The sequence below is a fragment of the Oryctolagus cuniculus genome, chromosome 13 (genome assembly GCF_051225735.1).
Source record: "Oryctolagus cuniculus isolate XC-2025 breed Fujian yellow rabbit chromosome 13, ASM5122573v1, whole genome shotgun sequence".
NCBI lineage: Eukaryota > Metazoa > Chordata > Mammalia > Lagomorpha > Leporidae > Oryctolagus > Oryctolagus cuniculus.
Window position 1 is genome coordinate 25680866 of NC_142879.1, and position 27038 is coordinate 25707903.

The window sequence follows — 27038 nt, forward strand, 5'->3', positions numbered from 1 at the left end:
GGCGATCCTCCTACCCCACCGGCCTTGAAGATTAAATGAGCTTGTGTGATTAGGGGCATCTGGCCCATATTAAGGGTCCAGCAGATGAGGTGTCAGCTCTTAGTATCATCGCCACCATTGTTGTCACCCAAAAATAAAGGCAAGACCCATGGGCACTGCTTCCAGGCACAGAGCACCAGGGGCTTGGAGTTAACCTGCCCCTCTCAGTCTGACCATGGTCCAAATGACCAGGGTAGGCACCTCCCCAAAGCAAGCACTGGTTCTCCAGAGTGAGTTACTCAGCTTCCGTCCCCGACATGCAGCTCTGAGATGGATAAACTGGGACTACTGCCAGTGATGAGCTCTGCCTGCCGACAGCTCAGCTGTGTGAGCCTCATGTCCTCCCTCTCGGTGAAGGAAGAGAAAGGTAGAACGGACCTACCCTGTCCTTGTCCCCTCTGGGGTTCTAAAAGGGCAGCCATGGGTGCCGGGGGACACACTTCAGAAGACTCCAGGGTAGGCTGTGGTCTTGCACTCAGTGCCCTGTCAGGCGCTGGGCTCATTCCCTCAACTGGGACAGTGAGGACTAAGTGACATCATGTATGGGACTCACGGATTGCTCTAAGCAGAATATCAGTGTAGGGAATTAGCATAGATTCGTTCTCCCTAAACCCAGAATAAGCCTGAATCTCCCATCACACCAGACTTCACCTGCCCATTCCCCCTCCCTTCCCCCCTCTCAGCTGGCTTCAAGGTCTCTGGAGAGCAGCTGCCTGGGCAGGGCGGGGAGGGGGAGGACAGGGCTGTCCAGTGCAGAGTCAGGTCTGAACTCCCGAGGTTGGAGTCATGGTTCTATTTTCAGCCAGGCCGGCGGTGGAAAGGTCAGCCCGTGACCTTGTGCGAGTCCTCGCCTGCCCCAAGCCTCAGGCTCAGCCTCCAAGCCTGGGGGTAGGAACCAGTCAGATCTCCAGGGTGCAGCTAACTGACAGCACGGTGGTGACTTCACTCAGGGCAAGCCAGGGCACCGTGGCAGACGCCGTGCCGAGGCGGGGATGGCAGGCTGCTGACGGGTCTTGCTTCACTGTTAACACCACGTGGCTCCTCCCAGACCCGTCTCATGCCTGCTCACTTTCTGGAGTGTCGACTGGAGAGCAGTGCATGTCGTCATTCCACACAGTGACAACCTGGCATCCCACTTCCATGGTGTCCCAGATGAAGAAGAGATTTGTGTAATTGTTTAATTAATTAATTAATTGAAACAGAGACAGTGAGACACAGCGAGACAGAGAGAGAGAGAGATCTTCCTTCTACTGGTTCATCTCCCAAATGCAAAAAAAAAAAAAAAAAAAAAAATCATCAGGCTGGACCAGGACACTGCCAGGAGGCTAGAACTCAGTCTGGGTCTCCCACACGGGGGCAAGGACCACAATACTCAATACTTGAGCCATCACTTGCTGCTCCCAAGATGCTCCTTAGCAGGGAACTGGATCGGAAGCACAGGTAGCACTCGAACCAAAGCACTCTGACATGGGACAAGGGTGTGCCAGACACTTGCCCTCTGAATAACTATTTTTTACATTTCTCCACTCAATGGCACCAAGACATGCAGTGGATATTATTAAAAAAACAAGTCTATCTATGTATCTTACCCATAACAGACTTGGGGATTTATGAGCTACATGTCTCCATGGTAGTTCAGTGCTTCCTCTCCCACTCAGTCTGACTCTCTTGCTAAGAGACCTCAGAAGCTCTACCTGTACCTCTGTGAGGTGAGGGGAGAGGAACAATGGTGCTGAGACACGGGCTGCTTCTACATGAAGAAATGGTTAAATGGGCGGAAAACCCTCAAATGGATGCCATGCTGATCAAATTCATAAATGACTTGAGGTTAGGGAAATAATAACCAAGAGGGAATATTAAAAATTAAGTTCCTTAAATATGATACCAAAAGCACAAGCGACAAAAGATAGCAGAGTTCTTCAACATTTTAAATTCTTGGGCATCAAAAAAATATCACCAAGTGAAAAGGCAACCTACTCTTAGAATGGAAACTCCATCGGACAGTCAAATAATCACAGAAATAAATTTCAAAGCATAACTTAGTTAAAGCTGTGTCCAAGCACATGGAGGCAAAAAGGCTGGAATTTCTTTATGAGAGGCCTGAGAAGGCACTCTGATGAGAGAGATGCCTAGAGACAAATGGCTACTACCTCCAAGAAGTCAGGAACAGGAGCCCTCCTTGAAGCCAAGAAGCCAGTGGGCAAGGGCTCATTTTAGCAAGAATCATGGAACTGGGCCAAAAACCAAATACTTTCCAAAGCAAAGGATGGTAGGGCCGTGGCTTCTCCAGGTACACATGCCTGCCATGAACAAGCCTCATCTAGCAATATTGAGACCAAGTGAGATTCTACCAGGGTGCTAGGAGAAAGAGCACAGCAATACACAGTGCTTTCCAACCCAAACTCAAGTCAGGGTCCGTGGAACGAGTCACCCGTGACATCAGTAATGCTCTTTAAACCCAAGTTGAGCCCTGGGGATCTTGTTGGTGACAGAAAAAGCCATTGTTGTTGAACCGGGACTCTGTTCCATGTCTCTCGCCCCAAATTGGTGTAGCCAAGGAAAACTGGGAGGCAAGAAATACAGTTGGGTACAAAAACCAAATATAAAAGCACATGATAGAAACATGGCTCACAGTACAAGCTAGAAATGAGTTTGAGGTTCCTCTCAATCCCAAAGCTTAAGAAGTGCCCATGAGAGCATCAGAGGCAGGATTCATCAGCCCTGAGAAAGAATGGCTGATTATTGATCTGCCCTTATACCATTCCTCGAAGGCTGGTACATAATAGGGGGTTGGCAAATATCTATGGAAGGGTGGGATAGAGAGGAAAGCAAATGCTGAAGGCTTCTAGCACACATTCAACCGTATATTCAGAAATCCTACCTCCTGGGCTGGTTTGGCACTTGGGACACCTACATCCCACTATTGGCGTGCCTGGGTCTGAGTCCATGCTCTGATTCCAATTCTAGCTTCCTGCTAATGCACAACCTAGGAGGCGGCAGCAGATGGGTCCCCGCCACACACACAGGAGGCCCAGGTTGCATTCCAGCTTCCTGGCTTTGGTCAGGCCCAGCTCTGGCTGCTGTAGGCATCTGGGGAGTGAACCAGAGGATAGAAGATCTGTCTCTTTCCGCCTTTCAAAGAAAGGAGGGAGGGAAATGAAGAGGAATGGAAGGAGGGAAGGGACGAAAAGAAATCCTGCCTCCTTCCCCTTGTTAAACTGCTGGAGTCCAGCCAAGAACGCCAGCACCTGCGTGCACAGCAAAGCTCAGTGTAATTAAACACCTGAGCTTCCCAGGAGAGATGGAATCAAGACAGACAGCCAGGGGAGAACCTGCGGCTGGCGCTTGTTAGCTGCCACTTGCTTGCAAGGCCGGCCAGCGGGTCCTGGTGTGGCCTTCAGCCCCATCCCTTTGTGTTCTCTCTGCAGGACTGCAGTCCATCTGCTGTTCTCTGCTAATGTGCACATTTGCAGCTGGCTTGGGAGGATCTGCTTAGAATTTACAGGAGTTTCCCAGTGTGTGCTTTCTGCTTTCCTCAGACCAAAACCAAGGAGGGGACCCGACCCTTGTTTCTGGATGCTCACCCCTGCCCTAGCCCTTCTCTCCCCATCCCCCTCCTCCTCCGAGGGACAAAGGGTCTTCCTTCTGACCAAGGTGAGCCCTGCCACAGAACTTGCTGGGGATTTTTCTCATTTGATTTTCTTCAAAGCCTTCTGCCTTGCATTTTGCTCTTCCTACCAAGACCTCTCTCCTTGCCAAGCTTTCTCGCAGCCACGGTGGGTTTTTATCACCATGTAGCTATGATTCAGAGCCAGACCTCTAGCTGATGAGAGCTAAAATTACTCTCTCTCACGCATGCACAGAAGCCCACAGTGGGGAAAAGCGAAAGTGGAAACACTTCGCGAGTCTGCAAAGTCAGAGTCAGGTGAGGATTGATGAAGTTGGCCTCAGCAGCTCCTTGTTTCGCTGCATTCCTCAATGGAAGATTTTCCTGATGTTTAGGTCTATACACAAACCCTTATCAAGTTCTTACAGAAACCATCATGCTGTCCTAATTCCTGCTATCATCCTTGCAAACAGCACCTCCTTCCTGCCTTTTGACCCTCATCCAACACCTACCTAAGTCCCTGGTTCCATGGCCGGATGAGCCAACCAAATTGAAGACCACCACAAGTTACAGTTCAAGAATGGCATCAACACCAACCACAGGCCACCGTGGCGCTGGACTGCAGCCAGGATGCACAGAGGCAGTATCCTTGCCTTCACTGATGCCACTTTGTCTGCATCACTCCCATTCTCAGAAGAGACAGACTCAGGAATTACACAGCCTGCTCACCTGACAGTAGTGGAGCCAGGACTCATCCCCACGCTGGCCTGTGATCCCATGGGCTTTCTAAGCTCTGTGATTACAGAAACGAAGCTTTGCTCCCAGCCCAATGTCCGCTGCCAATGCAGCATGTCTGGTTTCACTGGCAGTGGAGATGGCTTCCATAAACGATCCTTGTCACCTAGGTAACCTCCTCTCTGGGTGGCACTGATTCCAAAGGGGGCTGGCCAGGACAAGGGGGCAGCGTTTGATGGAAGCAAGCTGACCAATTATCCTGGGCTCTAGTGTCCTCTAAGTAAAAAATATCTTCCTGGTGAGTGATCTGGATGGAAGACTACAGGATTGCATTCCAAGTTCAGCAACTGGCCTTACTGCAACGGGCTGCAACCTCTGCCCATTGGCTCCTGAAAGACGCTGGAGGCGCTCACCAAGCGCTAGCCTAGTGCAGGGATGGGTCCGAGTCTGACAAGCCCAGAGGCACAGAGCAGGGCCCAGGCCCTCTGATCAGCACCTCGTTTCTTCTATTTGGCAGGAAGAGGGTGGTGGCTGCTTTCCTGCAGCGTCTGCTCCAGGCCCAGTTTGAGGTCCCTGCCCACTGCCACCAGTGGGCACGTGGCAGCACAGACTGGTGGAAAGACAGCAATCGGAGTTTGCATCCTCCAGCTCCACCACTCACCAGCCAGTTGACCCAGGAGAAGACGACCGACCTCTCAGAGCTACAGTTTCCTCTCCCAGAAGAGCAGGTTCCTACACTCATGACCCGGGGCTGTCAGCAGAGCTGCAGGCCAACGTGTGTACGCCGCTCTGCTTGCAGTCTCTGTGCAGTCATTCCCCCTCTCTAATCCTCTCTGCCCACCCTCCTTTGCAAGCGATGCAGCTCCTGCTCACCATTCCCTGGCTAAGGAAGTCTCCCCTGGCACGGACCACACAGCCCCCTCCCCCACTACAGAAATGACTGTTGCCTTTCACAAGTCACAAGCCTGTTCCACGCACACTCTGTGCTTCCCGGCTTCATTTGGTTTCTCCAGTCCGCATGTGTGTTTCCCAGTCTAGGTTCAAGCGGATTGAGAAAGGGAGGGATGTCATCTTCGTCTTCCTCCTGTCCTCCAGCCGTCCGGTACTTACTGAATCTGCTGTGGACCAGGCGCAGAATTGGCTCTCATGGTCCCCAGCCTAAGTTCCCTTGAGGTCTGGCTGGGGAGACAGCCACAAACACAAGCAAGGTGCCTATTCTTAGGAAGGCCCTCGGGGCGTGGCCCTGGGCTTTCCCCACCTAAACGGGTACACACTCCCTAAAGGATCTTCGACTTGCTGACCGGCTGCCTGGGTTCCCCTGCCAAGCTCTCCCTTCCCCAGGGACACTCCTCTTACTTGCTCCTCTGGCCCCCCGCCCCACCCCACTGCAGGTAACGGAAGGCCGAGCTGTGCGTGCTGTGTGCAGTGCCCATGCTCAGTCCTCACACAGTGCCTGGCACTCAGCTGCACCCGGGTGAGCCACTGATTGACGGAGGTTCCGGCGAATGGCAGGCAACTCTAACACTTGTCATCCCAGGACCCACACTCACTCGTCTAGTCTTAGAAAGTGTTTTCCCGGTGGGCTTTCCTCCTCCCACCAGTTTTAAAGAAGGAAAGGAAAGTTCTGCCCTTCTCTGTGTGATCTCTCTCTAGGTGTCCTGGCTGTCAGACTGGCTGCAGAGAGTCTGGATAAATGCTGGACAAAAAGCAGCAGAGCGGGAGCACACTGGCTTCATCAAGTGCCTCAGCGCTACGTGGAGCAGAGGCCTTAACCTCTGTGTGCCCACTTTCACCCTCCTCAAGCTTTGGGGCATCCTGCAAAGGGCGCTGCCACCGCCAGCGGCTCACACGACGTGTGCTCCGGCTACCAGAACCAGCGGCTGTCTCAGGGATCTGCAGAGCAGGGACGGTGCGGAGTGGGAGGGATGAGCCCGGCCCCACTCCCCACCAGCGGTGAGCTCAGCCCCGCTGCTCCCCAGCTAAGAGCCCAGCCCCACTCTTCCCCAGCCCCGCAGCTCCCCAGCGGTGAGCCCAGCCCTGCTGCTCCCCAGCTATGAGCCCAGTCCTGCTCTGCACCAGCAGTGAGCCCAGCCCTGCTGCTCCCCGGCCCCGCTGCTCCCCAGCAGTGAGCCCAGACCTGCTCTGCACCAGCTGTGAGTCCAGCCCCATTTCTCACCACTTCCATGACCAACTCAACTTTTCCCAGACTGTGAGACCCCTGGCAAACTTCTCCACAGCTTCCTTGTCCACGAAGTTGAGAGAATACAATCTGCTCACGAGGTATTATGAGTTTCAAAAGATAAAACAGACACAGAATCAACATGGAAATGAAAGATTGAATTACAGCATTATATCCATATGATAATTCCCATTTAGAGAGAAATGCATTTTTAGGAATGAAAGTAACTGTGCAGGTCATATGGGTCCCAGGAGGTCAGAGACAACAGCCCTCCCTCAGTGGGCACCACATCATCAGGGCTTCCTCATACCTGAATCACCTTGTCAATTCTCTGCCCAGTGCTGTAGTGCACCTGTGAATAAAGACCATGTCCTCCCGCCATGGCCACAGCCATCAGAAAACTTCCATCATACTCACAATTCAAAATAACAAGCATGCGGTCCCTTCCTGTCTGTCTCTCCACGGCCATCTCTCCACTGTCCCCGACTCCCAACACACATGCACACCCCACAAAGAACATTTTCCCTGCTACATCCCAAAATAATGGCAAGGGAAACAAGACAAAAGAAAAGGCTTTGTTATTAGAGAAAATGGGGTCAAACCCAGGTGAGCCACCTCTTAAACTGCAACGTGGGATAAGTTCCTGGTGACTCTGAACCTGCTTTCTTATCTGTAAAGCACGGATAAGAAAGCATAGATATGGGGCGCTTTCCTGCTGCTCTCAGTACCACATCCTGCCCCTAAGAATCTTGCCAGTCAGGCTTGATGCCTGGGACAAACACTTGAAATCACTTCTCATTTAAATGCATCCCTCTAGGGGCTGGCGCTGTGGTGAGGCCGGTTAATGCCCTGGCCTGGAGCCCCAGCATCCCATATGGGTGCCGGTTCGAGACCCGGCTGCTCCTCTTCCAATCTAGCTCTCTGCTGCGGCCTGGGATAGCAGTACAAGACGGCCCAAGTCCTTGGGCCCCTGCACCCACATGGGAGACCCAGAAGAAGCTCTTGGCTCCTGGCTTCGGATTGACGCAGCTATGGCTGTTGTGGCCAATTGGGAAGTGAACCATCGGATGGAAGACATCTCTCTCTGCCTCTCCTCGCTCTGTATAACTCCGACTTTCAAATAAATAAATAAATCTTTAAAAAATAAATAATTGCATCCCCATAACTGCTCTGCAGCCAGGCTAACTCTTCATGGGGAAAAAATGTATTTTTTTACTTAAAAGGCATAGAGTTAGAGTACATGCAAGAAAGATCTTCCATTCACTAGTTCACTCCCCCAAATGGCTGCAAAGACCAGGGCTGGGCCAGGCTTAAGCCAGGAGCCAGGAGCCAGGAGGCCCATTTGGTTCTCCCACATGGGTGGCATGAGCCCAGATCCTTGGGCTATCTTCTGCTGCTTCCCCAGATGCATTAGCAGGGAGCTGAATTTGAAGTAGAGCAGCCAGGGCACAAACCAGCACTCATTTGGGATGACAGTGTCACACGCAGGTGGCAGCTTAACCCACTGCGCCACAATGCCGGCCCCAGGTCAATTTTCTTTTTTTTAAGTTTTATTGATTTGAAAAGCAGAGATAGAGGCTTCCCATTCATGGGTTAAATCTCGCAAATGCCCATAACAGCCAGGGTTGAGTCAGGCCAAAGTCCAGAGCCAGAAACTCCAGCTGGATCTCCCATGTGGGTGGTAAGAACTCAAGCACTTGGACGGTCATGTGCTGCCTCCCAGGCACATTAACAGGAACCTGGGGCAGAAGCTGAGGCAGAACTCAATCCCAAATACTTCAAAGGGATGTGGCATCCCAAGAGATGGCTTAACCCGCTATGCCACAACACCTGCCCAAAGCCAATTTTTAAATGAAGCTTTGGATCATCAATGTAAGAATACACCCATGTGTACTGTACTTAATAACCTGCACATTAAACACTGCAATGCATCTGACATTTTATTCAAACACAAATTCTCTTATTCAAGAATAGCACACCCAGGGGCAGGCATTGGGGCTTAGCAAGTAAAGCCGCTGCCTGTGAAGCTGGCACCTGTTTGAGACCCAGCTGTTCCACTTTTTTTTTTTTTTTTTTTTTTTGAGTTAGACAGTGAGAGAGAGAGAGAGATAGAAAGGCCTCCTTCCATTGGTTCATCCCCCCTAAATGGCCACTATGGCTGGTGCGCCGTGCCGATCCGAAGCCAGGAGCCAGGTGCTTCCTCCCGGTCTCCCGTGCGGGTGCAGGGCCCAAGCACTTGGGCCATCCTCCACTGCCTTCCCGGGCCACAGCAGAGAGCTGGACTGGAAAAGGAGCAACCAGGACAGAATCCGGTGCCCTGACCTGGACTAGAAGCCGGTGTGCCGGTGCTGCAGGCGGAGGATTAGCCTAGTGAGCCGCGGTGCCGGCCCCAGCTGTTCCACTTCTCATCCAGCTCCCTGCTAATAGCCTGGGGAAAGCAGCAAAAGATGGCCCAAGTTCTCGGGCCCCTGCACACATGTAGGAGACCTGGAGGAAGCTCTTGGCTTCTGGCTTCGGACTGGACCAACTCCAGCTGTTACGCCCATTTGGGGAATGAATCAGCAGATAGAAAATCTCTCGCTTTTATCTCTTCCTCCTTCTCCTTATCTCTTTCTAAACTCTGCCTTTCAAATATATAAATCTTTTAATTAAAAAAAATGTATAGTACATCCAAAGGACCAGTACAAGGTTAAGAAACAGCAGCTTGCTGCTCAACGAGAGGGAAGGGGAGCAGAGAGAGACGGCCACAGCCATCACTGTTGGAATTCCTCACTTAGGAGCACTTTTGCTTTGGCACTCATAAATGGTCCCTCCACTTTCACGTGGGCAAACTGCCAAAGTTCGAAGCATTTGTCGAGGCTAGACGTGGGCCTGGAAGCCACTAGCGACCAGCTCCAAAGGCGTCTTGCTTTCTCACACGCCAGCCGCACGTGCCCAAGCACAAAGGCAAGGAGTCAGAGCAGGCAGACCCGCAGGCTGAGCCTTCTGGAAGCTTAGAGACTCACCGGAGCTGGACAAAATACCCAGCCCGTGAGAAAGACAGACTGAAGTCCTAAGAATATTCCAAGAGCAGTATAAAGTAAGGACAAGTGAGTAAGCCCCAAACACAGCCCCTCAGCCCTCACAGCACGCTGAAACCACGTGCTGGGAACAGAGCGGGAGTAACCAGAGAGGAGAGGAGAGGAAAAAGGGATGTGGAAGACAGCAAGTAGCCTCAGGTGGGGTCAAAAGTGGGACACCCCACTGCAATGCACAATGGCAGGCAGAACTGCAATAAAAACAAAAATCAGGTTCAAAAGAAAAACAAGCTGATTTTCTGGCTAGAAAAGAATTCTAAGAATGAATGAGAAATGGCTTTTTTCTCCCAGAGTGTTCTGAACACTGCCCCTTTTCCCAAAACAAATATAAACCAAAAATGTAATTAAACAGCATTCCCATGCTCCTGAGAAGGAAGCAGCCATTAGTATTTTCTTTTTTTCTAAGAACAGGAAAGAAAATATTAACTGGAAATAGAATTAATCACTGTCATTAAACAATAAAATAATGACAACATAAAATTTCCAACTTTTCCAAAGAGTTATCAAAGATCAGTATCTCATTTTGGTTTCACTTCCACCAAATGAGATTGTCGGGACAGCCTCTCCCCTCCTCCTACGGTTCAAATGTGTCACTCCAGAGTTTCTGTGTTGGCAGCTTGGTCTCTGGTGTGTAATGCTAAGAGGTAGTCCAGCCTTTAAGAACTGGAGACCTGGTGGGAGGTGATTAGATCATTGAAGGTACTGCTCTTGGAAGGATTAATGTAGCTTCCATGGGACCCAATTAGTTCTCCAAGAGCAAGTTGTTACAAAAAGAGCAAGGCTGACCCTTCACCGCTTTTTGGCGTCCTGCTTTGACCATGTGACCTCTCCCTGTCTCAAGCATTACCACCACTACGCCATCTGTTGCGTACCTGCCTGGGCACGACTATCCAAAATAAAAAGAATTTCTCAGCCTCCCTCGCTAAGTGTGGCCTGGTTTTTCAAGCACCAACTAATGTGATGTGAACAAAAACAATATAGACAGCTTTGCAGATTTGTTCTCAAAGGGAAGGAGTGTGGCCAGCCTCCCCATCTTCCCCTTCCTTCCACTTGCTGGGAAAGCACATAAGGCCGAGGCGGGAAGAGGCTTGTTGGATCCCAGTATGGAAGTCAAGTGTTGAACACATCAGAGAAGCTTGGCTGGCTGATGACTGCGGAGTAGCCAGATCTAGCCCAAACTTTTGGGAAACGTATTTTGGGTCTCTATCCAGCAACAGAATCCAGATCCTCCAATAAAGAAGCTTTGTCAGCAGTGCCAAAGACGCCTTCCAAAACTCCAGGGCCTTTGAGATTGTTCAGATTTGGCAAGTCAATATTGACTGAAGTCCATGATGTGTTTGAAGTCTCCTCAGAGCATTTCCACAGCCCCCTGGGAGTTGTGACTCACATCATTTGGGGGGGAGGGGGGCGGCGGCGGAGTATATTGGTTCAGATGCAAAGAGGGATATTCAGCACAGGTGAGACAGAAAGAAGTGAGAGTTGTTGGACTGAAGTCATGTATGGGGGAGTCCATATTTGATTGCAAGTACAATCCAAGCTGAAAGGAGGCCACAGCACACTGCTAGGCAGCAGGAGGGTTAGGTAGTGGGGTCATGTGTCCAGGGGTGCAGATGAACAGCGCCCCTTCCCCCTATGTGGGCAGGTGCTACAAGGAGATAATGAGGAGCGGATCCAGCTGCTGTCTGGGAGCTGCCAGGCAGAAGCATCAAGTGGAATGGGCTCTGACCCAGCAGAACTAGAAGGCGGGGCCCTGCAGGACTCGAGGGATACCACAGCTTCTTTTGGCGTTGGCATTCAGCTGGAGTTTCAAGGAGCCGATGCAGAAGAAGACCATGGAGGAAGAAATGAATTCCCAGAGTGAGGTACCGAGCGTGCTGTGCCGAGCTAGGGGGCCACGTGAGAGGCTTGGGGGTGGAGAGTCTGCAACATGAGTCCCATGTCTGGACCCCCTGCCATTACCAGACGAAAAAGGAATGAACACAGCTTACTTTAAAAATGACAGGATGAAGCAATGACATTACAAGCAGAGAAGCAGCAAAGTGCAGCCCTGATTTAGAGAACGGGCGCTGTCTCTGTGCCAGCGCATTCCCCGGAGAGCACCCCAACAGCAGGGCGTGTCTCCAGCCCAGTTACAGGGACTCTTCCCCCGACAGAGGCCAGGACAAGGTTCAACCACAGGGCGAGACACCCTCTCGGGGTCTTTGTCACCAGCTGGTGGCCCGACGGGCCCGTTGCTGTCCCTCTCTCCAGACTTGCCGGGAGCAACCGACTATGGCAGAGACCCCCAACTCCTCAGCATCCAGCCTCACGGGAGCCCCTGGGTCTGCCCCAGTCGGGTGGCAGACGTCCACTCTCAAATGCCACAGAGAGCTGCTGTGGCCATGTGCTTCTCCCAGTACCAAAAACACATGCCAAAAGAAGCAAGTCCTGGCGTTGTGGTGTGACAAGTTAAGGTGTGGCAGGTCAAGCTACGACGTCCATATGGGACGTCAGTATAGCAAGTCCTGGCTGCTCCACTTCCCATCCTGCTCCCTGCTGATGCACCTGGGAAGGCAGCAGATACAGTTCCTGGCTCCTGGCTCCGGCCTGGCTCCATCTGGGTTATTGCAGTCACTGGGGCATAAAGCAGTAGGTGGAAGATTGCTCTCTCCCTTTTTTTCTCTGTTGACCTGCATTTCAAATAAATTCATTTTTTAAAAGATTTATTTATTTGAAAGGTAGGGTCACAGATAGAGAGAGGGAGAAATAGAAAGAAAGGTCTTCCATCTGATGGTTTACTCCCCAGATGGTCACAATGGCCGGAACTGTGTCCATCCAAAGCCAGGAGCCAGGAGCTTCCTCTGGGTCTCCAACACAGGTACAGGGGCCCAAGGACCTGGGCCATCTTCTACTGCTTTCCCAGGCCATAACAGCTGGATGGGAAGAGAAACAGCCAGGACACCAAACAGGCACACCCATATGGGATGCTGGCTATGCAGGTGGCGGCTTAGCCTACTATGCCCCCGTGTTGGCCCCAATAAATTAATTTTTTTAAGTGAATCCCCTCACTACACCTTGGAGTGAGTGCTAGCAGGGGGCTCTCACAGAGCCACACGAGGAGGGCAGAGAGAGCAGGGCAGGGGCTGGCTTGCTCCAGTCCAGGCCAAGACCCCAGAACACAAGGTAGATACAAAACCAGGTAGCCGCAGACATCGTAGATCACCCAAAGCCACAGCTAATCACAAAACTCATTTCGGCCGACAGTTTTCGTTTCTTCCTGATGTAATTCTTCATCAGCACAGAGAAAGGCGAGAGCTGGCAAATGTTTAGTTTTCCTGCTTCCCCTCTGGGGAATTAGCTAAGCTGTAATGAGAAATTCAGAGTCGAGACAGTGAGCAGAAAGCTTGGGTGATCTATGCTACAGCTAACACACTGCAACAGAAGAGGCAAGGAAGAGTGTCAAGGAGCCGCGTAAAATCCAATGCCGAGAGGGAAAAATCCTAACACAACCAGCAGCAGTCCCCACTGGCTTGGTGCATCTCTGTCCTGCTTAAGGAATGCCAGGCTCGAGTGCCAGGGTGATCCGGGAGGGAGCAGCTGTGGTCAACACTCCCCATGACCAGAGATCCCACTCCTGATGGCAGTCCAATCCCATGAGCCCTCAGGAAGGAGGGAATTGTGCGGATGGATTCAGCAAGCAAAACAAGATAAAAGAGGACCCCGTCCACCCAGTAAGCCATCAGTACTCGTCCTGAACAAAGGATGCTCACAAGGTGAGTCCACAAGGCTAATTACAACCCGGTTACACAGAGCGCAGTGCCTTCCTTGTTAGCACAAGAATTTGTCAGATGTATGTCGCGCAGGAAGTGAAACAGCTGTAACCAGAAGTGACAGGTTCTGAAAAATGGTTGGTTTCCTAAGCACCTGGTCCCCCGAGTCGGCACTGTAACCTTCTTACATTAAAACGACAGAAACAACAAACAAGCACAGAAGTTTCCACTGCAGAAATCCTGGCAAGCTGAAGTTCACAGAATTTTCAATGTGCTGGTGTGTGATGTGCAGAGACCACCAGAATCTGCGCCATCAGTTCCCAGTATCGCGGGCCAGAGGCCTGCAGGTGCACCCATCTCACCTGTTCACCAGCCTCGCATTCTTTGGCAGATGGAGTTAACTTCAGTCTGCACTATCTTATAAAGCAGAAATAATAACCTTGAACATCAAGCGTTATTATAACGTATAATGTTGGTGCAAGCAGTGACTTGGCAAATAACAGGTGTTTAGGAAACTGTTAATAGACTTGTTTAACTAAGTATCCCACTAGGCTGTGTAACCCCAGGAGGCCACCCATCTATTACACTTGAGTGTGTAGTTTTTTTTTTTTTTTTTAAACTAAATGGAAACATCAAGGGACTCAGAGAAGGTGGAAAAGAGGCAGTAATAACGAAGATTTTCCCTGGGGAGTACACCCAGGAAATGATGCCCTCCATAGAACAGCTTTAGGGGGAAAAAATGGCTGATCCTCATCATTTGCCATCAGAACGGTTCTCCTTCTCCAGGTAAGAAGCTTGAGGGGAATCTCCTTGTATTTGAAAGGCCTTGGAGAGTCCATGAAATGGTGTCCATCTTCTAGCTGTTCTCTCTCAGCAAATCCTCTGTAATGGATACAATGTAGGTGTCCCTGTGGCCAAAGTGTCCTAACTCCCTTATCCCACCTGCCCAAGAGAAGGAGACTGTGTCCTGAGCATAGCACCTCTGGTCTTTGACTGGGAGTCTCAGGGTTCAGGAAGATGCTGCACGTCCCACCTGGGGAACAGGTGCACTGATGGCTGGGAAACAGTTCTAGAACAAGGATCCTAAATCCTTTCTGAGATGCAAAAAAGCACCTCAAGTTCTAATTAAGCTGAAGCAATTAGCCACCCACAGATCCTTAACGCTGCTTCCCATGGCCAGGCAATCAAATCGATGAAAACCCATTTTAAACACAGGAGCAAACCCAAAGTTCCACTGGCAGGCACTTCCCCCGTTCCGTAAATACTCCCAGGCAAACTCCGCCTGTAGGGAGTGCTTTGAAGAAAGAACTGCCTCAGCTGTGACGAGGCGGTTGCAAAAAGGGAGGTGGTGAGCTTGGAGTGTGACCATCTGGGGTGACGAAACCCACACACAGAGCAAGACGCTGGATCTCTGGCTCCCCAGCTGCTGCCTCGAGTCACTTGGGAGAACCAGGCGTTCCAATCTCCACCCTGAAGGAGCACTTCACGCACACACGTTTCTGCCTGCTGGACCAAGAGTCCGAGAGTCCCTGTGTGTGACTGGACCACAGTCCCGCGTGATGCTCTATTCGAGCACTGTCCCCTGTCACAACCTGTCACTCAAGTGCCCACGGGGCGCCTGGGCACTTTCACCATGAGTCCGATCCACTGCAGCTCATCTGCTGTTTCCAGCCCAGGTGGGGCCACTCCTCCCAAGACTCCCTTTAACGAAGGGCAGTCACCTGTGTGCAAAGGCTGTGCTCAATTCCACAATGGCAACGGCCACCCAGTGGCCAACGGTAAACCAGTCAGGCTTAAGTAGCTTCCTTGAGAACAAGGGCCGCTTCTAAATCCTTCTAAAACCTTATTTTCCCTTTATATATATTTGAGTTGGGAAATTTTCTAGCAGAAAGTATCTGGCAGACATCGAAAACACTGACCTATACCAGCATTGCCCAACTGAAATAAGATTGAAAAGGAAAAAAACAAATTGTACTGAAATATTTCTTTTAACCCAATATGTTAGAAACACTATTGTTTTGACGTATAATCAATAGAAAAGATAATTAGTGATTTATTTTTCACTCTTTTTTCATTCATTGTTCCCCTCAGTTACTGGACTGTGCAGAGCCAGTGACAGGTGGCATGCGCACTGATGTCACAAATTCTGTTAGATATGAGAGACTTCAACTGCTCTTACTAAGATAAACTAGAAGGCAACTGTGAAGAGACAGACACCATAATATTCATTTCACCATGTATACATGAGGAGACTTCAAAATGTTCATGGGAACTCATGTTTTGAAAAAACTATGCATGAATTTCAAAATTTTGCGCCCAGTCCAGCCTATATTTTAATTTCCCTTTCCACGAACTCTTTGAAGTACCTTCATATATCCAAACAGCACACTGTATACCTTTAACATACCATTTATATCAAAAAAGAAAAAATCGTGACATGGAGAGGACTTTACAATTCACTGTTCTACGAATAGTTTGCCCAATTATGTGTGTGACCTGATTAACATTTCAACTTCATAACAACCTGTGTATGTTCAGACACCCATAGAAAACAGCCTGTATGGGAAGGGACCAATGATAGAGGTTTTCCTGACAAGCTGCAATGATGGAGAGTCTGTATCTCCTGCTTTGAGCCCTTTCGTAGTCTTGAAAGTTTTTTGTACCATGCACATGTTGCTTATCGCTTTCATGACAATTGTAAAGCTAGTCTTCAAAAAGTAGACTCTGTCCTGTCAGTTATTAGCCACTGTCGTCACTGCCACACCCACACTACTGGGATGGCCCGAGCCATGGCCCTCACTCCCCACACCGAGCAGCGTTGTACTTACAGCCAATCATCATGATGGCCACAGCAAAGATCTTCTCGATGTCCGTGGAGGGGGCGATGTTCCCGAAGCCCACGCTGGTGAGGCTGGTCATGGTGAAATACAAGGAGGAGATGTAGACAGAATTCTTGCTGGGGCCACCTTCCCACTTCCCTGAGCCAGACCCGTTAAACTGGTACGGGGTGCCAATGTCCATGGCCAGTTGGTAGAGCCAGCTGTTGTTGCGGATCGTCTTGGTGTCCTCGTCGAAGATCTCGTAGTCCCCGATGCTGTACCAGATGCAGGCCATCCAGTGCGCAGCCAGCCCAAACACGCACACCAGCAGGACCAGCACAGCAGCGCCATACTCAATGTAGTGATCCAGCTTGCGGGCCACTCGCCCGAGACGGAGCAGCCGGACAACCTTCAGAGAGCTGAACAGGCTGCTGATGCCCTGGGAGAGGAGGAACCAGTGTCAGGGCCAAAGAATCACACATCTTACTCCCTCCCTTCTCCCCACCTGGCCCGTTACTGCAAGCACAGAACATTTCCATAACATACAATATTACACAACCCTTAAAAATATAAAGCTAGAATTTTTTTCCAAGATGAATGGAATGGAGATGTCTATGAACTTTTTCCCACTTCTATTACAAAACAAATACATAAGCAAGCCAACAAAACAAGTAAGTTATAATTGTATTGTGCGTAAGTATACAAAATGCAAGGGTACTTCAAGAAGTTCATAGAAAAATGAGGTTGCTGCAAAAGATTTTAAAACGCATGCGTAATTTTTTCCTAATGCATGTTTTCCATGAACTTTAGGAAGGCCCCTCATAAATATGACCATGATTTCTGTATCATTACTCATTTTGGAATAAATCTTAGTGGTTTCATATTTCATTTGTATAATATGAAAGACTTTAAGAGTTGCATAATAAATTTCATATTGCATGACACTGAGTAATATTTTATTCTAAAGATACAGGGCAAAACAGAATTAAAAGTTTATTTTGGTGCAAAACAGTTTCGAAATCCATGCATAATATTTTCAGGACACACATTTTCCATGAACTTTTTGAAAAGCCCTGGTATGCATGGATTTATTTTTGCACCGAAATAAAGTTATCTTTTAATTCCATTTCTCCATGAATTTTTTTAAAGTGTGCTTGTGCATGTAGGTTGAAAAATGTTCAGGAAGCACTCAAAAAGATCCACAGTGATTTACTGTCACATAATCAAGAGATGGAATTACAGGCAATTTTTGTTATAATTGTATACATTTTTGGTAGACTTATAAATATGTACTTAATTTCTATAATTAAAATTATTACATTTATATTTATAACAGTTAAACATAAAGTCAATTAAGGAAATCACTAAACAGAATAAAGAACTGAGATTCTGTTTTCTCAGGGGTGCTGTACATTCTTGGAAGGCTGAATCACTTTTGTCAGGCTGCAGATTATACTTGGCTATAGTAAAAATGGAATTAAAAGCAGCTCGTTTTAGCAAAAAAGGTTTTCTAAGTCCATGCATAGTCTTTCCACACTATGCATTTTCCAAGAACTTTTTGAAGATCTCTCATACCACCTACTTAAACATAATCAATGAAGGAACGTGAGAGCTAGGAGGAAGCTCTGATCTTGCCAGGGTTCACAGACCCCGCCAGGTCAGGTCAGGTCAGTTCTCCAAACAGTGGTTTTCTGGGGAATGGCACTGTGGTAGTGGAAAGAAAATCAGTAGAAACACAGAGAAGGGAGTCTCAGAGCCACAGGAGTCACTAACTTGCTATTAATTTAAGTCAATTAATTATCTCTCATTTCCTTTAACTAGACAAGCAAAGGGATGTACCACAATCTCTCTGAACCATCTCCAAATGCTAACATACTTCCCATCTCCAAAGGGAGCTGAAACCTATCGCAGAAGCCATACCACTCAGAATTCCAAAATTCCTGTTCTGACTCCAAGATGTTCGCAAGGAAATTTCCATTAGCTTCTTCCTACTTCATTATGAAGCAAACAGACAAAGCAGAGACATTGCTTTGAGTCCAGACTTCATCCTCCCTCACATAGCAAAATTCCAAGGAAGGCCGACAGCCTTCCCCAAGCTGATGGAACGGCTGCTCACTCTTCTAGACGTTCAAGTGTTTCCAGGTCAGTGCTAACTCGCTTATCCACTGTCTCCACAATGACAAACCCCCAAGGGACAAGTTATGTCACAGAGAGAAGGAAAGAGTAGAAATGCACTCTGGCGAGCCTGTGTAAGGGAACCATCAGGGCTGTCTTCTCTCCCCCAGCCCACGGCTAAGTCCAGTTTCCCAGGCTCCTGCCATGGGGGCGCGTCTCTGGACTGGTTCTTGCCAATGGAGTGCGAGATAGAACATGTGTCACACCCAGGCTAAGCTCAAAGTCAGCATGCCTCCCCTCTCTCCAGGCATGCCTTCCAGAGTAAGACTGTTGGGACCTTGAGGCCATGTGCTGAAGACGGGGAAAGTACAGTGTGGAGAGACTGTGTGGACCACACACCCCCAAACCCCAGCCCGCAAGGCAACTCCAACTGGGTTGTGGTGTAAATGTGAGAGCAGCCACTCAGAGCGTCTGCGGGATGCTCGTGGCAGTAGCCAGCATTCACCTGCGCTGTCAGAGATCTCCTGTCACATGAACACATAAACCTCCTATGCAGCACAGTCTCGTCTACACAGACCACAAATCAGGCTGCCACACAGATTATTCTGTTGCGGCGAGGATGAGAGGGGTGAGATTTACTGTGCTTTCAAAACTAAAATAAACAACAGTTTCATAGCCATAAAACTTTACACCACAAATAATTATTTCTTGTCTAACAAGTGCCTGGATGCAAGCATAGTAGCAGGTTTTTCTAGAGGCCGGCATTGTGGGGCAGCACATAAGCTGCTGCCTGTGACACCAGCATCCCATATGGGCGCCCGTTCAAGTGCAGCTGCTCCACTTCTAAACCAGCTCCCTGCTAATGTGCCTGGGAAAGCAGAAGATGACTGAGTGCTTGAGCCCTTGCACCCATGCGGGAGACCCAGATGAAGCTCCTGGCTCTGGCGTCAGCTTGGCACATCCCAACTATTACAGCCATCTGGGGAGTGAACCAGCAGATGAGGTGATCGTCCTTGTCTTCTCCCTCTCCCTCTCCCCTCCCCCTCCCTCTTAAATAAATCAATATTTTTAAATGGTTTTTTTCTAAGCCAACTGAAAACATGCCCAGGTCAGCTTCATCCAAACTGTCGACTTTGGCCAGGGTTGCCTCTGGCCTGCCCAACATTCCTCCCTTGGGTGTCTTTTTCCCTCTACACACTTTTCTCAAACACCTGCTAGGCACAAAAGGCTGAGGCAATGTCCCAGATTGAGGTGCAAAAAAATGATGGCGGAAGGGGGGGGAGGGGGAGTAGGGTGGGTAGTGTCTCCTCACAGGACATTTGCATTCTAACAAAAGGAAAAACCTTGGGAAACCAATCGCCCATAGTGGAATCAAAAGTACCCACAGTCTGGATGAGGGAGATATTTTGGGAGGCAAAGGAGTTTTTCTGATGACTCAGAAATCAAAAGCCCTGTAGGCAGCCACCTACTCTCCACTCCTCATATGGAAGTCTTTGAAATCAACTTTTAAAGCAGTTCTACTCAAAAGTAGCTTAATACCCAGGGAGGAGGAACTGCCTTGTCATTCGTCCTTGCTCAGAGTCCATTCAAAGCAGCATTCCTGGAGAACCTGCCTTGTCCTTTGCGTGCTAAAACTCTCAGGAGGAGCTGTCTGGGCCTTCTCATTCACTAGTGTACCTCCAGTGCCTGGCATTGGAAAGCGCTCACAAGGAAGAAAGCAAACGCGTAATAACTATGAGAGAGACGAGCTGTGACTAGTGAGAAGATATTTTCTACCTAATAGCCCTGGAACAGTGAACAGGTGTTCAGACTAGAAGTTCAGATATCCACTTCCTACAGCCAAGGTGGGATCCTTGATTCTGGCTCCGGATTCCAGCTCCTGTTAGTGTAGACCCTGGAAGGCCCATGGCAATGGCCCAAGGAATTGAATTCCTGCACTCACTGGCAGACCTGAGCTGTGTTCCTGGCTTTGGCCCTGGTCCAACTCTGGCTGTGTGCAGGCTTTTGGGCAGTGACCAGTGGATGAGAGCACCCTCTCTGTCAAATAAGAAATTAAAAATTTTTTAAATACAGAACTGGAAAGTAGAGAGGGAACATAGCTATCACCTAGTGCAACTCCACTGCACTCGGCAATGTCTTCAGAGCCCCTGGAAGGAATGACCAGGTAGCCTCTCTGTGACCACACCCACCACCCCCACCCCTGATCACTCTCAGTGGCAGTCATCCATGGAGGTGAACTCTGGGGGATCCCACCACCATTCTTATCTCCTCCTTATGCATCCTTCCTGCCTTCTCCCATAATCCATGCAACCACCACCAAAGGTCATAGTGTCCTGCACCTACACACTCCAGTTCTGTCAAGCATCTCCCATGGTGGGTGCACAGGTGCACCTCTGTGCCTGTTCAGATCAAGTCCTCAGCTCAGAACGCCCAGCTCTCTTATTTCTGCCAGGTGGCCTACTAGCCCTTCTTCACACTTGTCCCACCTCAACCCCAAAGCCTTCCATGAGTACCCAGGAGTCACAACAAATCTCTGACTCCTCCTGTATCCACTACCCCTTGACCATTGCCTTGCCTTATAGTTTCCTGTGCCCATTTCCTCGACAAAAGGAACTGTATCTTCCTGAAGGAAGAATCACGTGTTATTCATTTTAGAAACCCTCCCTATCAGGTTAAGTAGTCTCCACCCCACATCTGTGTCCCCTGCAGAACCTCAGACAGTAACCTCCTTTGGAAATAGGGCTGCTGTGGGACATAATTAAGACAAGTGTCTTTAATCCAGCAATGATTGGTAGCCTTGTCAAAGAGACAAGGCATGGGCTGGTGCCATGGCTCAATAGGCTAATCCTCCGCCTTGCGGCGCCGGCACACCGGGTTCTAGTCCCAGTCGGGGCGCCGGATTCTATCCCGGTTGCCCCTCTTCCAGTCCAGCTCTCCCGCAGGCGGCCATTGGAGGGTGAACCAACAGCAAAAGGAAGACCTTCCTCTCTCTCTCTCTCACTGTCCACTCTGCCTGTCAAAAAAAAAAAAAAAAAAAGACAGACAAGACATGGACACAGAGAAAGAGCACCACAGTGCAGACGCATAGATGTGGCTGTGGGCCAAGGACTGCCAGCAACACCAGCACCTAAGCCCAAGGCATGTAAGAGGTTTTCCCCATGCCCTGTTGACACCTTCATTGCAGACTTCCTTACTCCAGAACCCTGAGAGGAGGAACTTCTGCTGGACTAAGCCACTCAGTGGGTGGTCATCTGTTGCCACAGCCCTTGGAAACAAATACACCCAGGTAAGCTCAAAGGGTCTGGAACATGTTCTAAGCTACACTGAGGAGTCTGAATGAATGATCAGAGGATTCCTCCTCATTTTTGGAGACTCTGAAACAACATGAAGTGTTTTTCCATTGTGTTATCTATGTGTACACTGATTCCCTATTACACGGTTGTTGCATTAACAGCTGGAATTCTAACTGTTTAAAACCCTTGTCAAGCCATTAATTTGTTTCTTTTCCTTACTTGCCTTAGGTTCACTTGATGGGATAAATAAGACAAAATACTCCAGACTGTTGAGTACACTAAAAACATGACAGTACCATATGGTAGAGAATCACATTTCCCCAGAGACTTCTTCCATCAGAAAACCCACTTCACTTTTCAAATAGCTCCCCAGAGTTCTTTATCACACTCTTGAAATTACAGAGAATGAAGGGATTCCAAGTTGGGCCAACAGGGATGAAAGAACAGTGACAGCCTGGATTGGTGAGCTTCATCCTTAAATGCCAACAACTAGGGCTGGAGGGAGGCTTTGCACATCTTGTTGACCCCAGAATGATACGGAGGCGGTTCAAATTGAAATGGACATCTCAATTATCAGACTCATTGATGTGCGAGCAATCAGGTTTCACCTGGTCACCCAGGCGAAGAAATCGTTCCCTTAAATCTGCCTCTCCGTTACCTTCTCATCTAACCAGATTCACTATTTCTCTCTTCAATTCTTTTATTTCCATGTCTATGCCTGAAACAAAAAAGTCACAGATTGATATCTGTTACTGAAGAACTGCTCAGCCCTTCAGGTTCTTAGATAGTTCCACCAAACCCTCGAGTCTACATGAACACGACGACACCCACAGAAAATTCTGATAACCTTTTAAAAAAATTGTCTCTCTGAGGGGTGGGTGTTTGGCAGAGCAGTTCAGACACCGTCTGGGATGCCTGTATCCCACGCTGGAGTGACTAGGCTCAAGGTTTGGCTCAGCTTCTCATTCTAGCTTCCTGCTGATGCACACCCTGGAGGCAGTAGCAACAGCTCAAGTTCTTGGGTCCCTGCCACCCACAGGGGAGACCTGACATTGAGTTCTGAGCTTCTGGCTTTGGGTGACCCAGCCTCATCTGTCATAGGCACTTGGGGAGTGAATCCACGTATATGAGCGCTTGCTTTCTCCCTCTCTCTCTTTCTCTCTGCCTTTCAAATAAGGGAAATTTTTAAAAATAAGTTTCCATCTTATTTTCAACCACACATTTCTCATGACCCATATGCCCCTCCAGCTGAAGGTATCTTTCCACGCTTTCCTCCAAGTCCTCTGGAACCCAGCTTCACGGGAGAGGAATCCCCAGCCTGGATAGCGTCAGGAGTGTTCCCACCTCCTTCTCATTTTAGCAGAAACTTCTCTCCCAGCACTTTGCTTTTCCCCATTTATCTCCTTTATGTTCTACAGCAAAAAGTAGGGAGTTTATAAACTCCACACTTGCATCCTCCAGACTCATGCTATTTGGAATTAAAAAAAATTTTTTTTAAGATTCATGCCATCAGCAATATGACCACCCCATTCCTGCTATCTGACTACTGATGGGCAATATCTATTGAACTACAAAAATGTTAGAGCCTGGGCTTAATGTTTTCAGGAGTTATCTTATTTATCAGCTTCCTGACCCCTCCCTTGCTCCCTTGAGTCTGTGCCGGTTCTCTAGCCCAACTCCTGCTATCAGCGTTGGAAACGTTAACATTCTTGGGGAAAAGTCATTCGACGCTCTTTTCTTTGGCCACTTCATTGCCAAAAATGGCCACTTACCCCCATCTCCGATGGAAACTAGTCCAATCTGCAGTCTTACACACCAGCATTCTATACTATGACAAAACTCCCTGTCCTTTCTAGCCCCTTTCTCTTAACACCCCCATCCTATGTATCCATCAACTCCAGATTCCACTTCTCCCCCACAGTACTAGAATCTGTGTTGCTTACACCACTTTGAGTACCCGCCCCCCTTCCTCATCACTTCACTCCTTGCCCTCCTGCCACACTTGTCCTGAACTTCCTCCTGCTCCTTTCCTGAAACATGGTGGCTCAGCTTCCTCATCACCACCCATTTCCTAATCCACTGCACTCAGAGACCCACTCCCAACACGTTCCAGAATCTACCATACTTAGGGTCACCAATGACACCCAACCATCACATACAGTGGACTTTGACATTCAGCACAGCCACACAGTGTCCTTTGTGTCTTTCTGTGTTTGGGAATTGCCGCCTCCACAAGGTTGAGCCTGTTTTCCACTAGAAAACTGATCAAGACAGGAGGCTTGCTTATGCAGGCCCCCACACAGCTAAAGCGTGAGCATATGACCTAGAACTGACCCATCAGACACCAGTCACTGAACTTCCTGGCCCTGTCTACTCCAGCTTGGCACCATTTCCAGTGCCCAGCAGTTCTGGAAGCAGCGCCCTGTGTCCAGGTCCACATTTGGTGATGTCAGCAGTGCACGTCGCAGATCCACGTCCAGCGGCGGCAGTACATAATCACGTCTCTGGTTCTGCACTATGCTTTCGGGCAATGTTCCTGGCTGCAGGTTCCAAATAATTTCCTGGGCTTTCCAAAAAAATCCGAGTATCTACAACCTTCCTTCCATTAGCCAGATTTGAACCTGAAATACTACAGCAGGTTTTCCTTGCTTGGCTGCCACGGCAGCTAACAGCTCCCTAACACTGTTCCCGACCTTCTTCTCATCTCGATACACGCCCTTCCCCTGGGCACCTGCAGCCATTAATGTGGCTTTAATCACCATCGATTCACTAACGACCTGTACATCTATCCTTTCAATCCACCTACTCCTCCTGGCCTTAAGACCCGGATGGGCATGTCACTGCAGTGTCCCTTGGCTTTATTGCTGGCACATCCATGACACTGGCAGGACTAACCCTCAGCCCAACTCTACTATTCAACCTGGAGAATGTTCTCCAGTCTACAATCTCCTGCGTGGAAGACCAGGTGTCACCATCTAAAGTGAACAATCTGTTAAGAACATTAAGGTTATGCACATTGGTATGCAATGGGTCCCATTGCTGCCATTTGGATAAAAATAGGAAATGGACGTATTTTCTTACCTATGTATTAACAGAAATATTGGTCATCCCAGGAACAGAAACCTCACAATATAAACTTTTTGAACATTATACCATGTAAGTTACTGCTTATTAGGTTTTAAGTTATGCTATAAAAATAATTACATAGGGACCAGTGCTGTGGTATAGCGGGTTAAGCCACCACCTGTTTTCTGGCATCCCATATGGGTGCCGGTTCGATTCCTGCTCCTCCACTTCCAAGCCAGCTCCCTAATAATGTGCCTAGCAGAGCAGCTGAAGATAGCCCAAATGTTTTGTTCCCTTCACCCACGTGGGGGTCCAGATGAAGCTCCTGGCTTCAGTCTGGTCCAGCCTTGGTTATTGCAGCCATCTGGGGAGTGAACCAGAGGAAGGAAGATCGACCTCTCTCTCTCTCCCCTCCCCTCCCACCCCCATGTGTATGTTTGTGTCCCTGTTTAACTCTGCCTTTCAAATAAATCTTCTTTAAAAAATTACATGGAAGTTTTAAATATATAACACAACCCTACTTTGAACCAGTAGGCAACATCTCCCACTGTCTTCTGGACTAAATTCCGTCCTTTTGGTAAGCAAAGGCCTTTGTTATTTGTTCCTCCACAGCCTCATTCCTCACTGCTCTAATCATACCAAGTTATTTGTGGCTCCACAATCACACCATGCCCTCAGGCTTTTTACTTTTCTAAGATTTATTTTATTTACTTGAAAAGCAGAGTTACAGAGAGGGAGAGACAGAAAGAGAGAGAGATAGGAAGAGATTTTCCATCCACTGGTTTACTCCCTCAAATGGCCACAAAAGCCAGGGCTGGGCCAAGCTGAAGCCAGGAGCTTCTTCTAGATCTCCCACATGGGTGCAGGGACTGTCTTCCACTGCTCTCCCAGGAGCATTAGCAGGGAGCTGGATCAGAAGTGAAGCAGCTGGGACTTGAACCAGCACCCGTATAAGATGCTGGCACTGCAGGCAAATTGCCCTCAAACTGCAACTTGATGAATCTGTTTCAACTCGACTGAGCAAGTTATTTACCCTCTCTGGGAACTACACCTTCCCAGTGCATGCTGGGATTCGAACCAGTACCCACATGGCTACGCCACAATGCCAGCCCCCTCATGTTTTCATTTATGCTGTGCCTATCTCAAGCATGGTCCCTTCTTGGCTGCCTGGCAAACTGCTAGCCATCCTCCCCACATTTCTCAACACCCCAGTGATGAGTCACGACCTATCTATTACTAAAATAAACCTCTGTATAAAGTATGCAAATAGTTTATCTTTTAAAAATATCAGCGAGATGGCAGTGTGGCCTACTGCTTAAGACTGCATGTGGGACGCTTGTATTTCTCAGAGTACCTGGGTTCAAGTCCCATCTCTGCTTCCAATTCCAACTACCTGCTAACATGTACCCTGGGAGGCAGCAGGCGACGGTTCAAGTAGCTGGACCTTGGCCACCCACACGGAGGCGTGGACTGTGTTTCCAGTCCTTGACTTTTTCGCTTAGTGCAGCCCCAGCTTTTACAACATTTGCTGAGTGAACCAGTGGATGGTAGCTCTCTTTCAAATAAATTAAATAAATACTAATGGAAGTCCAACCTTATCCCAATACTAGCATCACTCATTGGAATTGGAATTGGCTCTATCACCCTATAAAGGAAGGAATATAGACACAGCAGTGTGTCGGATAGTGAATCAAATGTCGCACACAGGAATATAACCTTTCACTTGCATCTTAATGGGACAAAGATTGAGAACTATTGAGCTAACATTCAACACAGCCACCTCTCTGTGAAGCCCCCCTTGATACCCACAAGCAAAGATGAGCTCACCCTCCCCTAGGCGCCAGCGAATGGTCCTTCATTCATCTCTTCATCAAATACTTACTGAGCACCTTCTATGAGACACACATACTTCCAAGCATCCAAGCACTGATAACTGACCAGAGACAAACTCGATAAAAATCCTCATGCTTCTGGAATTCTCACTTAAGGAAGGGACAGATAATAAAATAAATAAGGAGAACAAATGTTATCTTCCATGATAAGATGAAAAATAGCCAGGACTGAAAATAAGGGCTGTCAGACTGCCAGCGATGGGGGTCAGGGTTCCATGAGGCTCTGAAGAAACTCCGCGATTTAAGCAATGGCCCAACCGAGACAAGAACGCGAGTCCCGAGATAAATGAGGGAGGCGTGTGCCACTCAGAGGGCTCAGCCAGCGCAGGAAGTCCCGAGGCGGGAATGGCGCTGCGTCTATTATAGGCTGGCAGACCCTCGAGGCCGGGAAGCACTGTCAGTGAGAGCAACCGTTAACATCACTGAGGGCATCTTCAGTGCTGGGCACAGCAGAGACTTTGCACCCA

At 48.9% G+C, this 27038-nt stretch overlaps 1 protein-coding gene across 5 annotated transcripts in view; it reads right to left on the bottom strand.

The window, feature by feature from the left end:
- KCNH1 (potassium voltage-gated channel subfamily H member 1) overlaps positions 1 to 27038 on the bottom strand; it is a 377304-nt gene that overhangs the window by 207791 nt on the left and 142475 nt on the right. For all 5 annotated transcript variants that reach the window (XM_002717533.6, XM_002717532.6, XM_089312133.1 and 2 more), the window contains exon 7: positions 16215 to 16644. In XM_002717533.6, the coding sequence (XP_002717579.1) occupies positions 16215 to 16644 (430 nt within the window). The remainder of the gene's footprint in view (positions 1 to 16214; positions 16645 to 27038) is intronic.